The 13,993-nt window shown below is 51.9% G+C and overlaps 3 protein-coding genes across 10 annotated transcripts in view; 1 reads left to right on the top strand and 2 right to left on the bottom strand.

The window, feature by feature from the left end:
* fkbp11 (FKBP prolyl isomerase 11) overlaps nt 1-555 on the top strand; it is a 1,962-nt gene extending 1,407 nt beyond the window's left edge. The window contains exons 5-6 of the mRNA XM_030375646.1: nt 9-79; nt 298-555. Coding sequence (XP_030231506.1) covers nt 9-79; nt 298-509 — 283 coding nt within the window. The 3' untranslated portion in view covers nt 510-555. The remainder of the gene's footprint in view (nt 1-8; nt 80-297) is intronic.
* drc2 (dynein regulatory complex subunit 2) lies at nt 556-4,788 on the bottom strand. Its single transcript, XM_030375645.1, has 9 exons — nt 4,537-4,788; nt 3,939-4,136; nt 3,271-3,438; nt 2,838-3,007; nt 2,599-2,737; nt 2,190-2,363; nt 1,531-1,746; nt 1,088-1,240; nt 556-983 (listed from the first exon to the last, which is right to left on the bottom strand). The coding sequence occupies exons 2-9, from the start codon at nt 4,083-4,085 to the stop codon at nt 690-692; spliced, it is 1,461 nt and encodes a 486-aa protein (XP_030231505.1). The 5' UTR covers nt 4,086-4,136; nt 4,537-4,788; the 3' UTR covers nt 556-689.
* A 298-nt stretch (nt 4,789-5,086) lies between these two features.
* LOC115557570 (zinc finger protein Eos) lies at nt 5,087-13,230 on the bottom strand. 8 transcript variants are annotated; one of them, XM_030375472.1, is made up of 8 exons: nt 13,062-13,223; nt 11,722-11,772; nt 11,506-11,616; nt 11,119-11,364; nt 10,347-10,514; nt 9,592-9,741; nt 9,134-9,250; nt 5,087-8,801 (listed from the first exon to the last, which is right to left on the bottom strand). In XM_030375472.1, exons 1-8 carry the CDS (start codon nt 13,105-13,107, stop codon nt 7,882-7,884), a joined length of 1,809 nt encoding a protein of 602 aa, XP_030231332.1. In that variant the 5' UTR covers nt 13,108-13,223; the 3' UTR covers nt 5,087-7,881. The 8 variants fall into 8 exon arrangements, with proteins under 8 accessions (XP_030231332.1, XP_030231333.1, XP_030231335.1 ...); XM_030375473.1 differs by having other exon boundaries at nt 11,506-11,610; nt 13,062-13,222; XM_030375475.1 differs by having other exon boundaries at nt 12,962-13,151.
* Between the last annotated feature and the right edge of the window lie 763 nt (nt 13,231-13,993).

Genomic DNA, 13,993 nt, shown 5'->3' with positions numbered 1-13,993 from the left:
TGATGTAGACAAAAGATCAAGGCCACTATACCATCCCACCTGGCGTACGGCAAGAGAGGGTACCCCCCCACTATCCCAGGTACCACACAAAGGCACGCACAAAGACAAAGTCCCTTTAACACACACACACACACACAAAGAGCGTCCCTTCAAACACACACACCGTCCCTTTAACACAGACACAAAGAGAGCGTCCCCCAACATACACATAACAGGGCGTCCCTTTAACACACCCACAGACAGACAGACAGACAAACAGACAGACAGAGCCCCACGTGATGGCTGGTGTCTCCCCAGGCGACGCGGTGCTGGAGTTCGAGGTGGAGGTGCTGGCGGTCGCGCAGCAGACGCGGTGGCAGAGGATGGTGAACGAGGTGTTCCCCCTGGTGTGCCTGGCCCTGGTGCCCACCCTGCTGGGCCTGGTGGGACTCTATCTGTACAAGAAGGCCAGCGCCCCGTCGTCGCAGGGCAGGAAGAAGACCAAGGACAAGAAGAGCAAGAAGAAGTAATCCCGCAGGGGGCCGCGCTATTTAAATAAAAGACCAAAAACCGTAATCTTGTCCTTTCTTTGCTTTATTTATAATCCCACTGGGCAAAGACCTTCTTTATCAGCCGGAGAACAGACCACACGCTACACACAACAACATCCACCAGCCGTGAACCCGCTTCCCCCACAGCCTCTCACGGCATCAGCGCGCGTTCTGAATCACGCGCACCGCCTCGACGACCGTGTGCCGAGGGGGCCGTCGCTCGGTGCCGGGGGGCGGGGCCAGGGTGGGCCGCGACACCATGAGCAGGGGGTTCTGCCGTCGGAGGGTCTCGTCGCTGACGGAGATGCCGTCCATGTACTGCCGCAGTAGGCCCTGCAGCTGCCGGTTCTCCTGCGTCAGGACCTCCTTCTCCTTCTCCAGGACCAGGCGCTCCAGCAGGACCTTGTTGTAGCGCTGCCAGAAGCGGGCCAGGTCCGAGTAGTCCATCAGGGCCTGGGGGAGGGGAGGGGGAGAGAGGGGAGGGGAGGCGTGAGGAGAGTGAGGCGTCGGTTACAGAACCTACAGAGGTGAGCTGAGCGTGGGGGTAGAGCGTCTACCCGTGCGAGCTCCTCCGAGGGCGGCTCCATCGCCCGCTGCTCCTCCCGGCTCTGTTCCTCGGGCGTTAAGGACGAGGCGTAGAACGGCAGAACCTTCTCGTGCTCCGATTCAAACCGCCGGCACATCTCGGCCCGACGTAAGCTCCTCCCTCCCTTGGGTCGAGACGGAGCAGACGACACGACACTGTTATGATCGTTTGGTTACCGTACGTAAAGGCCGTTACTCTACCGATGTATACATTGTTGTTTCTCTATCTTCTGACAATTATACTTATTGTAAGTGGCTTTGGATAAAAGCCTCTGCTTAGTGCCCTGAATGTAAAAGTACAGTGTTCTCTGCCTGCGGTCGGACAGAACCGACCACATGAGACTCAGTTCTGAGGGTCTAGGAGGAGTTCAGCTTCAGGAGGGTGGAGGGGACGTCTCTGATGACTGACGGTCACCTTGGTGATGAGGCCTTGGAGCTGCTTGGCGGCGGCGCTGCTCTGAACGCTGAGGGCCGTGAGCCGCTTCCTGTCCAGCAGGCGGGCGTGGCCCAGCCGGGCCTTGAGCTCGCGGGTCTGCTGGGTCACCGCCTCCTTGGTGGCCCTCAGGTCCCGGGCCACCGCCTCGCGCTCCTTCTGGCCGGGGTCGGGCCTCCGGAGGGCGGCGATCGACTCCTGGGAACGACCGGGGGGGGGGGGGGGGAACGCGCAGAGTACAGCAGGGGTCAAAGGGGTGCTTCAGCAGCGGCCTGGGGGTTAAAGGGTCAGGCAGTGTGGCCCCCCCATGTTTTACCCCCCGGTTACAGGATGTTTTACCCTCCAGTGACAGCATGGTTTACCCTCCAGGGACAGCATGTTTTACCCCCCAGGGACAAAATGGTTTACCCCCATTGACAGCATGTTTTAACCCCCCAGGGAGGAGGTGAAGTGGCCAGCTGGGTGTAGACGCGTGTTATTTATAAACAAGCACGCTGGCCGCCATCTTTTAAGCTTTTTTTCTCAAGATGGTCAGAGAGGTGTGGGGAGAAGGACTCAATGATGAGAATGTGGTGCTTTTCTTCCACCCAACCCCGGGGGGGAGGGTGGGTGAGGGGCCAGAGACTAACCCTTCAGCTCACCTGCATCTTCTGCAGCCTCTTCATCTGCACGTCTATCTCCTGGGCGCGTCGCTGGTCGCTCAGCAGGAGGTTGTTCAGGGCGGTGCGCTGGTCCTCGGTGACGCCCATGCCCTGACGCACCTGCCGCATCACCTGGTCCATCTGCACCACCAGCGCGTGCTTCTCACTGATGTACTGTCAGGAGACACCACCAGACGCCACGTTGAACGCCCGGCCAGAGAACGGTACCTCACAGTGACGATGTCCCTCCCTAAAGCTCCACGCATTCACCCCATGAGTGATGCTGATTATTCATCCCGTCATCACGTTCACCCCACGAGTCATGCAGATTATTCATCCCATCGTCACATTCACCCCATCACCCCGTCCCATCCCGTCATGCTGATGATGATCCCTCTAAAGCACGGACCTTGGTCTTGATCTCGTCCCTGGTGCTCTGGTAGTCGAGCCGGCCCAGGTCGTCGGCCTCGCTGCGGTGGAGCTCCATGGCCGCGCTCACGTCCTCCAGATAGGTGCAGTCGCGCCGATGCAGGGCGTAGATCAGCTCCCTGAAACACACAAACCCGGGCCAGAGCACGTTCTAGCGAGGCGGAGGTGAAAACCCGAGGGCGCCGATAAAGAACCGCTCTGAGAGAGAGGGGCACCGACCGCTCCGCGCTGAACTCCGTGCCCAGCTCCTGGAGGTCCCCGTCCCAGCGCTGCTGGAAGAAGGCCAGCCTCCCCGTCTGCAGCGCCAGCAGGCGGTCCACGTAGTGCAGCTGGGAGCGCAGGGCCAGACCAAACTGCTGCTCCGCCTCGCTCAGGTCCCCCACCAGGCACTGCAACGCGTGAAGAACATCTTCAACCAGACAGTCCCCCCAACGAGGCCTGAAGCCCCCCAGCCACGAGGAGGGACATCTACAACCAGGCAGTCCCCCAACACAGTCTGAAGACCCCCAGCCACGAAGAGGGACATCTACAACCAGGCAGTCCCCCAACACAGTCTGAAGACCCCCAGCCACGACGATGGACATCTTCAACCAGACAGTCCCCCAACACAGTCTGAAGACCCCCAGCCACGAGGAGGGGCAGCTCGGCTCACCTTGACGACGCTGTCTCTGCGGTCCAGAACCCTCTCGAAGGTCTGGCTGACGATGTCCACTTCCCGGGACAGCTCCGCCCCCCGGGCCCGGCGGAGGACGACCCGCCACTGCTGGGTGAGCTTGTGCAGGTTGACCGCCGTGTTCTTCTCCTCCTTCTGCAGCTTGTCCTGTTCAGCGGTTCAGGGCGGGAACACGGTCAGAGGTTCTACCCCACCCCACTCTTACGCACTTATTGTACGTTGGACGTCCTGGCACTTTATGTACACTTATTATATGTTTGTACAACCTGGCACTTAATGTACGCTCTTATTGTATGATTTACGTCCTGGCACTTAATGTACACTCTTAGTGTATGTTTGTACGTCCCGGCACCTAATGTACGCTTTTATTGTATGTTGTACGTCCTTGCACTTAAAAATAGTACTTAGCATCGTGTAGCATCTTATCCTAGCTATCTTTGTTGTTTACAGGGAATGGGTTAACCTGGCGATTGTTAGTGCTTGGCATCATAACTGTACCGGCGACAGCCATATATTTTTGTTTTTCTTTCTTCTGACAAATGTACTTATTGTTAGTCTCTGTGGATAAAAGCGTCTGCTAAACACCCTAAATGTAAATGTAAAGGATGGCTGCAGCCCTCAGAGGGGGCAGTCTGAGGGGGGCTCACCTCGAGGAACTGAGTGAGCATCTCTTCCTTCCTCTTGGCGTTGTCCTTCTCTGCCTCGGCCCTCTGCTGCAGGAAGACGACCCTCTCCTCGTCCGTCATCCCGGACCCCTTCCCCCCACCGTCCTTCTTGGAGCCCTTCTTCGGCATCCTGAGACCCTCGGCCGGTTCTGAGACGTTTGTTTAGTTTGCCAATGAAACCTGAATACAGCATTAGGTCTTATGGACGTGCGTACACCAGGCCTACTATTATAGGATTACAAGTATTAGTATTAGTGTAGTTTAATAAGTATAATTTTTTTGTGGAAGTAAATCAGTTAATGTATGAAGAGTTTGACTGGTGATAGCATTATGACGTAAAAACGTCAAAAATGTCAATAAATGTTTCATGATTGGTTCCCATTAGTCCCATTTAGATCAGTCCCACTCTGCCTAGTTCCACATAACCAACCGTAAACACTTTAACACAGCTCCTTACACCACCCCCGTTAACGTATAAACACCCAACACGGTGACCTTATCTCTAGAGATTACCTCTGATATCAGCGGGGTTTATCTTTAAAAGGTTTATCTTTAAAAGGGTTCGTGATGAGGCACTCACCGTAGCTGGAGGAGCTTCCTGTTGTGGACTGTTTCCTAGCAACCGAGGCGGGCAATATGAGGTCAATCAATACAACTTTATATTAAAACACTCACGACTGCTCTTGATTGTTGTTTTCAATAATTGTATCTAAATGTGTATATAAAAAATCGGCGTTTTTACAAAACGAGAGTCGAGAACAGTGTTTGGTTTTATCTGATGGGCCGGGAGCGCATGGTTACGGAGGGGTTAACTGCCTCAGGAGCACCGCCAGCCTACTGCTCCGAGGGGTTAAAGGCCTCGGGACTAACACCGCTCACCTGCACCGCTCCGAGCATCACACCACGCGCTAACCCTGTAGCAAACCAACTCGCCCGCGGCCGGTAATGTACACACCCAGCGGTGGTCTCCTCTCCAGCTGTTTTCTGGTGCTGATGACAGTTTTCTCTAACGGGGCGGGCCCCAACGACCCACTCCGAAGCTAATGTAAAGAGGATTGGGCTCCCCTCCAGCAAACATATCGTTATATAAACAGAAACGTGCTATTCTCATTGACTTCATATTCTGGAAGTAGTTTGTCAAATATTTTATTTTTAATAGACTCTGCTTACAGTACAAAACCGACAGTAGTTTTAAGATTGAAACAAGTACTTGCATACGTTGGATACATTTAAAAAGGCTCTGCAGTTACTTAAAGCGATCAGAGAGTATTTACAGTGCTGATATTAAGAAGCAGTTTCGGGCGTTGCAGGAACAGGAGATGGACACGATTCAGCATCAGATCACAAACAGGTAAACTTCTTAAGCGTGGGGAACTAGGCACTGATACGAGTGTGTCAGGTGACCAGCGGCTGTATCAGAGCTCAACGGCGGCAGTGATTTACCGCTGGGTGAGGTCTCCCTCAATAGGTGGAGTCTACCATTCTGCCCACTTCAGCCATTGATTGTTGTCCTAATTTAGCACTCTGATGTGAACGGGGGGAACAAAATGTTTAGCACACCAAACATTGAAGAATTACATGGTGAACTCCCAAGGCAAAAGGCACAGAAGCAAGGCAGACTGAACTAATTTCACCCTCTCATCACACCAGGGGTCTTTCCTTTAGATCGCTCTCTTACAACAATGGGTGTGAACACATTCCACCTTGTAATACACAAACGCATGCAGAATCATCTGAATGAGACGCCCATGGGGTGAATTTACATCAGTCACTACCAATACAGTGAACGAGTGAAACTATATAAAAACATGTCAGTGTCTTGCTGCTAGTATAGGGCATAACGTTTTTTTAAAAAGGGGACCATCTTAAATTAAGTGGATTTCTTTTTCTAAAGATAGACAAAACAAACGATGAAAACAGTGTTGTGTATCAGCGGTGCCTGCAGGAGGAACTGAGGTCAACATGAATAACACCGTCAACCAGGGCAGGAATTGCACACCTATTTGGACAAGATCAGGGGACAGAATCACTGATGGTACCAACCGGTTGAACCGGTATATGGAACTCAAAGATGGGACTCCACCTCTCCCACATCAAAGGAAACACGTTCAGTACAAACATCATAATGAGAAGATGTTCTTTGGCCAAGTCCAAGAAAAATGTGTTGAGTTTAACGACTTAACCCCGCCCACTTCCTCTGCTTAAAAAAATATTAAGGACGCCTATTTGCAGTTTAAACAGACCGCTGGTAGAAATTCCAGAGAGGAGAATCAAAACAGAGCAGCTCAACAGCACTGAAACGCCATCGAACCCAAACGCTACAGGATGTCATTTCAAACATCATCTACTTGTGAAATATAAAGTGAATTCTTCCATCAAATGGGCGGTCAATTAATATTCTATGACGATAATAAAGCCAGGTTATAACTAAAGGGCAGAAAACTTCAAAACTCATTTCAAACGTGTTTCAAATCCAATGCACCTCAAGGCCATCTCAAATAAGCATACGCTACTTCTCCAAAAAGGGAGTTGGAATAGATCCCACTGTGTACTTCTGCCTCTCCCGTCTCTGCAGAACCCAATCAGAGGTTCAGAAGAGTTCGCTCAGAGTCGCCGACAACGTGGCGGATCACCTGTCGAGACGTGACATTTGGTTTCATGTCCTTCAATCGAGTCCCGGTCATAAAGGCACCGTCCAAACTGTACACTACCTGAAATACACCCCACATAAACAGTTTGGTTGTGTTTCATAAGTAAGGGGAGGGGTTCAGGACATCTTCATGGACGAGTCGTCTTCCTGTGAGTGGCAGTGTCTGTCCTCTTTAGAGGGAATTTGAAACGCTTTGACTCTTCTTTGAAAAAAATAACCTTCTTTCCTTAGACTTTCAGTGAAATGTGCATGTCATAAATGTATTCTCCCATAAAATATTTTCATATAATTGTGTTCCGGCAGGTATCAGTGCAACAAAAGCCAGAAAAATAGATATATCATACATTTCTATCCACCATTCACACCAATAAAAGCCTTTCAGTTTCCCTTCACATGGGTCTCTTCCCTGTCCCTTCATCCTCTACACACACAGCTCACCACAGCTAACAAAGTGCTTTCCTAACCGAGGTCCAGACCGCTTCCTCGTACAGGTCGGGCCAAGTTTGGTCTGCATTCGAAACCCCTCCTGGCCCCGACAGAGAAGCCCCCACCTTCAGAGAGTGGAGGAATGAAGCTGGAGGAAAGTGCTCTTAAGCTTATCTTAAAAAAAAAAGAAAAAGGAATACAAGTGTCGACTTCACCGTGTACGGTGAGCTCGTTTTAAAAAGGACCGCGACCACATCTTAAGCTATTCTTTTGCAATATCTCGGTCAAAGTGCAGACGAGGGGAACTTCTCAGACATTAAATAACATCAAGCATATACTGTTGATCAGAAAGCAAAGGGTCAAATATTGTTTTAGAGCAAGGCACTTCTGAAGATAGAAAGGTGCAGTGATGACTCATCTACTATAATAAAATAATTCAAAAGTGCATTTTCAGAGATATTCATCGTTCAAAGTGCATTAAGAATGATAGGACCTTGTTTTTAGATTTAAAATGATGTGACCTTCCTTGGAGTTCTCTTTAAGCCACACCTCTCTAGAGAATCTACTAGTTCAAGTGTCCTGACTCAGAGGCCAGTGTGGACCACTACCGATCCCTCTGTGGGTACGTTGTGCAGATCAAACTCAGCCAGGGGGTTCCTCCAATAGGAGCAGAGCAAGGGGGTTCCTCCAATAGGAGCAGAGCAACGGGGTTCCTCCAATAGGAGCAAAGCAGGGCGGTTCCTCCAATAGGAGCAGCGGGTTCCCTCCAAAAGGAGCAGGGGGGGGGGGGGTCCTTCCAATAGGAGCCCTCCTGGTGGATCAGGTGACCTCCTGCCCGACCCCGACTCCTCACTCCAGCAGGTGTTCCCCCCGGACGATGTGGGAGGAGAACTCGTAGCGGTCCTGGCTGCGGTGCCCGCAGATGTTGCACTCGAAGGGCTGGCGGAAGCCGTGCGCGCCCATGTGGATGGTGAACATGACGTGGTCCAGGAACAGCACGCGGCAGTGCTCGCAGCGGAACGACCGCACGGCGCGCCCGTCCCCGTCCACCACCCGCAGCGCCTCCCGGGAGGTGGAGGAGGGGGCGGCGGGGGAGCCCGGCGTGGGCTGGGCGGCGGCGAAGGCGTGGCCCCCCGGGGGGGCGCCCTCCTCCCGCTCCGCGTCTTTGGCGTGCCCGGGGAGGGGTCTCCCTCGGGCCCGGTGGTGCGGCGGGGGGGCGGGGCCCGGGCCGCCGCTGTAGTGGAGGTTGTTGTGGTGGTGGTGGTGGTGGTGGAGGAGTTGCGGCTCGTCGTGCAGGCTCTCTGTGTCCGTGGAGTCCTGGCAACCGTTGCTAGGCGACGGCGCGCCGCTGCGGCCAGGGGGCAGGTCCTCGTGGCCCTCCGCCGCTTCCCGTCCCCCGGGGCCGCCGACCCCGGCTCCGCCCCCCATACAGTCCAGCCGCGCCCCCTGCGGAGGGGGCGGGGCTCTGTGCGCGGAGCTGAGCAAGGGGCGGAGCTCCGACAAACGCAAGGGCCGAGCCGACGGAGGGCCGCGGGGTGGCGCGGGCTGCTCCGTCAGCCCTCCTCCTCCTCCATCCCCTCCTCCTCCATCCCCTCCTCCTCCACCTCCATCACCTCCACCTCCTCCACCTGGGGCAGCGGCGTAGTCTCCCCCCAGACCGGGGAAGTGGGGCGTCTCAAGGTGGGCAGGGTTCAGGTCTCCGTCCTTCTCAAACGCAGCGCTGAGCTCGTAGGGCGCGTCGGCCATGTCGAGACGCATGTGCTTCTGTCCTGAGATATAGATACAGAAATAGATGTAGAAATATATAACATAAAGCCGTAGAAAAGACAGATTTCATGATGCTCTGAAAAGAGCACACACAGAAAACCCCTTTGCACATCCCAATGCAGGGTTCTTAATGAGCGCAGCTGGAGATCATTCCAGGAGGTTTAACAATAACACACCGTGCACTGTTTCTGCTTCCATTTAACTCTCAGGGCAACTGAGGCTCCGGTATTGGAGCCAGTGTCGTGGAGAGCGACCCTAGTGGAGCTCTGTCCCCTCGAGGCCCCTGGTGTTCCTGCTCACCTCAACTACGTCATCTTTTGGATCAATTGCTCACCTACAAATCTCTGTGGTGTTGATCTCTTTCGCTTGGCGAAGTTACTAGTGAGGCCGTCGAGGAACTGGTCTGAGGGCGGCTGCAGCACAGAGTCAGGGGTGAACCTCAGCTCCTCTCCTGCAGGCGGAAGGACACGGTTCTAACGAGGTTCTAACGAAGTACTAATGAGGTTCCCAGGGTTCTACTGGCAGTGACACAAGAGGCAGAGCCATGGATGCCCTCATGTCATCCTCTGGCCCCTGGCGTTATTCAGCTCAATGAAAAGTGGTTCAAAAGAATATTTTACGTGTTTTTATTATTGTTTGGCCAGCTAAAAGTAGTTTTTCACAAGTTGATGTGTTAAATAAGTGCTATGACTTATTCAGAGTATCTCAGTGGGGCTGCCCTCAGCTACTGGTGGCCCCTAGGGCCTGGTGCTCGGGGCCCTGGTGTCCCCTGTTGTACCCTGGGGCCCCTACCTGGGAGGTGGGTGCTGGCGGGGTGCAGCGTCTCCAGACTCTGCAGGTAGCTGTGGCAGCGCTCGCGGTGCTCCTCCAGGGTGCTCTGCTGCTTGTAGCTCCGCCCGCAGTAGCTGCACTTGTAGGGCTTCCCTACGGTAGGGGAGGACACTGGACACGGGGGGGGGGGGGGGGTCGTTATTAAGGAACGGAATTGGCATCATGTGCAAAACGTGCTTAAGTTCTGGTGAGGAAATATCGTAGTGTTAACTCTTGGCTATTCATGTTGATTTGAATGAGTGAACTAAAAAGAAAATCCACCTATACAGGTCGTGCCCATTTTGAACCAGTCGTAGGGTATTAGAAACCCTTAATTATCAAGATTGAACTCAAGGGCCTCTCACCACAAAGGGACGGTGAGATTAGCCAAACCGGGCATTTCCCGATCGGCCTGCCCCGTGACTTCCTGAATTCACAAGTAGGGATGGCCCCCTCTATGTATGATGGATAGAGAAGCCTACCAGTTGGTACAGTCCACTGGGTAGACTAGCGATCTATCCAGCGTGCACCTGGGTGGACACTCCCACGTGTGACGTCAGAGAATCACAGGGCCCGTTTGGAACGGAGCCACAGGATGGGTTTAACCAGTAGCTCTGCCTGGATCATAGACAAGGCTGGCTTAGGAATAATGTGGTACAGTTTGGTGACATGGTGAAAGAGAGACTGCAGTGGACAGAGGTGATGTGTGTGTATGCACGTGTACAAATCCCTCTCACCCGAATGAGTGCGGAGGTGGCCGGTGAGGGCGTCTCTCCTACGACAGGCATAACTGCAGAAGGGGCATTTAAAGGGCTTCTCTCCCGAGTGCAACTTAATGTGTCGGAGGAGGTTTCCCTTCTGAGTGAACGAAGCGCCGCACTGATTACACTGGAAGGGTCGCTCACCTTTGAGTAAACAACAATAGAGTGAGTTTTATTCTAAATATCACCAAGAGGGTATTTCTGCAGAACTCACGACACAACACTCATTCTCAACGCCCAGCCTCTTCAAACCACACAGTGTGAATCAAGCCAGGAGAATCAGAGAGGTTAGGAGTTCATCAAGTACATTCCTCTTTGTTACAGATTCTAAATACTCGCTGACACTACTGAGCCTTGCAGCAAATGATGTTCTACCAGTTAATTTCATTATTCACAAAGTAGCTTGTAGAATAAAACGCCTTCAAAGCTTCTACAGTAGTTCCACTTCTTCCCCCTGCAGAGATCCGATCTCCTGCTTGACGACCGGTTCTTTGAAGCATATCTCTACCAGCCTCAAGGACCGCTTCAAGGTTCATTATAGAAAAGACATGCTCGTTTCCTTGCTTTGTTACGATACACACTAACTAAAACGACTGCAGCACACAAACCGTGCTCTCATTCACTAGGAGGACGAGTGATTGGATGGAAGGGATACTGGTTAGGCTGTCAGGAATCAATGCTAAACTAGCAGCAGCAGAGTGGAAGACGTTATGTGCAGCAGACAGAATTAGCGAGGGGCGTGTATCACCTGTGTGGCTGCGCTTGTGCACCATGAGGACGTTGGGTCCGATGCAGATCATGCCACAGATGTCACACTTGAGCTTCCCGTTGGGAAGTCGAGTGGCTCCGGAGGTCATGGCGTCCACGTGGTTCATCTCCCTGTAGGCCCCTCCGCCCTCCCCCCCGTGGTCCGGACCCCCGTCCTCCCCCGCGTCCTCCTCACCCCCCCGGCCCGGCTCATCGTCGCTGTACAGCTCCACCTTAATGGAGTTAGCTGGAGGGGGGGGGGGGGCAGAGGAACCCAACAGTCCATTTTTCAAATTATGCCCGAGACTTTTTTGTGAATGGTCCGTGTGGGACCAAGTCACTAAACAGGAAGGGGTTTCTTATGATTGTGATTTGATTTCAAACTGACCACTGAGCGAGCGGCTAGGAGAGGTGTGCTGGCTGTTGGGGGTGCTTGCTGATGGAACCCCGGGCGCCCCAGGAAACTCCCTCTCCACTGAAGACTCACCACTTGCTGCACCTCGAAAGAAGATTGTTTTTTTTACATTGACACATCCGGTGGCAATTTCTAGTATATGTAGAAACTAAATAAAGCATCATTCCCCCCCCCCCTTTAGATGCATACCTGATATATAGGACGAGCCATTGCAGTCATCTACATCCATACTCAAACGAGCTAAATATTAAAATAGCAGAATTACTATTGGTGAATAGGCACATAAACAACCAATGACCCTTCACCCCCTCCTCAGCTTTCTTTGTAGAAATAACAGCACCACATTTGGAAAAACAAGACATTTGCAGATGATTATAACTTTTAACCCACAGGAAATAGACAAATCAATGAATTTCAAACCCCAGGGAATAGAAATCCATGACTTCTAAACCACCGGGAATACAAATCCATGACTTTAAACCCCAGGGAATTCCAGTCCATGACTTAACCCCAGGGAAACGGACACCTGAAAGTCACGACGACATTCACTTTTGATATTGAGATATACTTGATTGAGTAAGCAGTAAAAAAGCCCTTTGCTGCTTTGACATAAAAATATACTTTCAAATATCATTACGTTTGATTCAAACTAGCTTCACTATGCTAATCCACGTGAGTTAGCTGATTGATTAACTTGCCAGTCTATAGTAAAGCATTTCCGTCACCCCAACAAGAATTATCAAACCGGTATCCACATGTCAACTCGAACAAATAATGCCCCAGTACGCTGAGGTCTGAACAGAACCAGGTTCAGCAACGTCTGCTACCTCCGACGCTAGCAGCGCTCCATCGGCAGGCTGCGACCCACAAGCAGACAGATCATACAGACAGATGATACCTGGACATGTATGATCGTTCTGCTTGTGGGGTCGCAGCCCGCAGCCCGCGTTAGCAGCGGTCCATCGGCCGGCGGTCGCGACCCCAAAAGGTCTTGGATCACAGCCCACAGAGCTCAACCCACTCAACAACACGCACTGCCTGGTGGACCCTGAGACACGGAGGCAACGTGACAGTTAAAGGACTGACTGTCGGGGTGGACCAGATAGTCTGGCGGCTCCTCTCGCCCTCTGACAAGTGACGTGAGGCTCGGGTCTGATCAGATCACAGCCCAGATCAGTTCCAGCCCGCCGCGACCCGGGCAGCGACGCATGGCCGCGGGCTCTGAGGTCTCTAAAGCCCGCTAGACGAGGAGCGACGAGGCGGTCCGCGCTCACCGTGAGTCACTAAGGTGGGAGATGTATTATCTAGCTAGCTAGCTAGCTGGTTAAGCTAGCATTAAGCGCCACAGTGTTTCTCAGACGGTTGCTATGGCAGCCGCCCCCCTCCCATGATGCTAGCTCTGGTTAGCATTGGGCTAGCCCGCTCTTACTGAAATAGAGTGAACCAGCAGTGAAGACACGCTTCCAGTATGTACTGTGAGGCGGGGGACACCGGGACCGGGTCGGCTCGACGTGGTTCGTGCTCGTTACCTTCTCCCGGTGGCGCCGTTCGGGCCGCTTCTGTCAGAAATGTCATCCACTTGTTTTGGTTTTTCCGTGTGACGACGACATGACCCGGAAGCGGTTCTTTGAGTTTGTGATTCTGTTTCCGGTCCACACAAACAAAACTATTAATGTAACTTTAAAAACAGATGACAACGATTCAATAGAAAGATGTAATGGGTTTAATGAAAAAGATATGATCATGATAAGAACACCCATTTCGGTTCATATGACAATCAAAGACAATCAAATCAATACATGTCTCAGTAATACCAACCAACTGGGGTAGCCTACTTTATTCTAATTCCAAGGGCATTATGTTATACCATAACTATACAAATGTCAGCCTGATCTCTTTGAGACATATTTTGACCAGGTACCTCCCTTTTTATAGCATGAGTTTTCCAACCTTGGACTTATTACAATCAGATGTAGGAGTGGACGGAAGTTGTCTTTCTGTGGTGGATAATAATAATAATAATAATACATTTAATTTAGAGGCGCCTTTCAAGACACCCAAGGTCACCTTAATAATGATGAGTATAATGAGTATAATAATGAGTGTCAATACACTCACACATATATAAGAACTGATGGCGTGGGGTAGCGTGGCATTTTGGTCACTGGTGGCCCTTTGAGTAAAGGTTAGGCTAACCCTAAACCTATTTCAAGCAGCCTTTGTTAGGCCTACCTTTGTGTCACACAGACAATGGGTTTTCTGGATGAGAACAGAAGCCCTGGATAACCAGAATTAAACTGCTCCGCTGGGAGAAGGTTGTTGTATGGCTCATCTTTTCATTTAGTTGGGAGATTCTATTTTTACCAACACCTTTAGCCCTGACCAAAGTAACATTCTTAATCGTGAAACTGACATTTTATAGATAAACAACAGTTTGACTAATCAGAGTTACAATGTGTTT

Source organism: Gadus morhua, chromosome 13 (genome assembly GCF_902167405.1).
Source record: "Gadus morhua chromosome 13, gadMor3.0, whole genome shotgun sequence".
Taxonomy (NCBI): Eukaryota; Metazoa; Chordata; class Actinopteri; order Gadiformes; family Gadidae; genus Gadus; species Gadus morhua.
The sequence above is the reverse complement of the archived record's forward strand: the minus strand, read 5'-3'. Positions and strand labels throughout refer to the sequence as shown.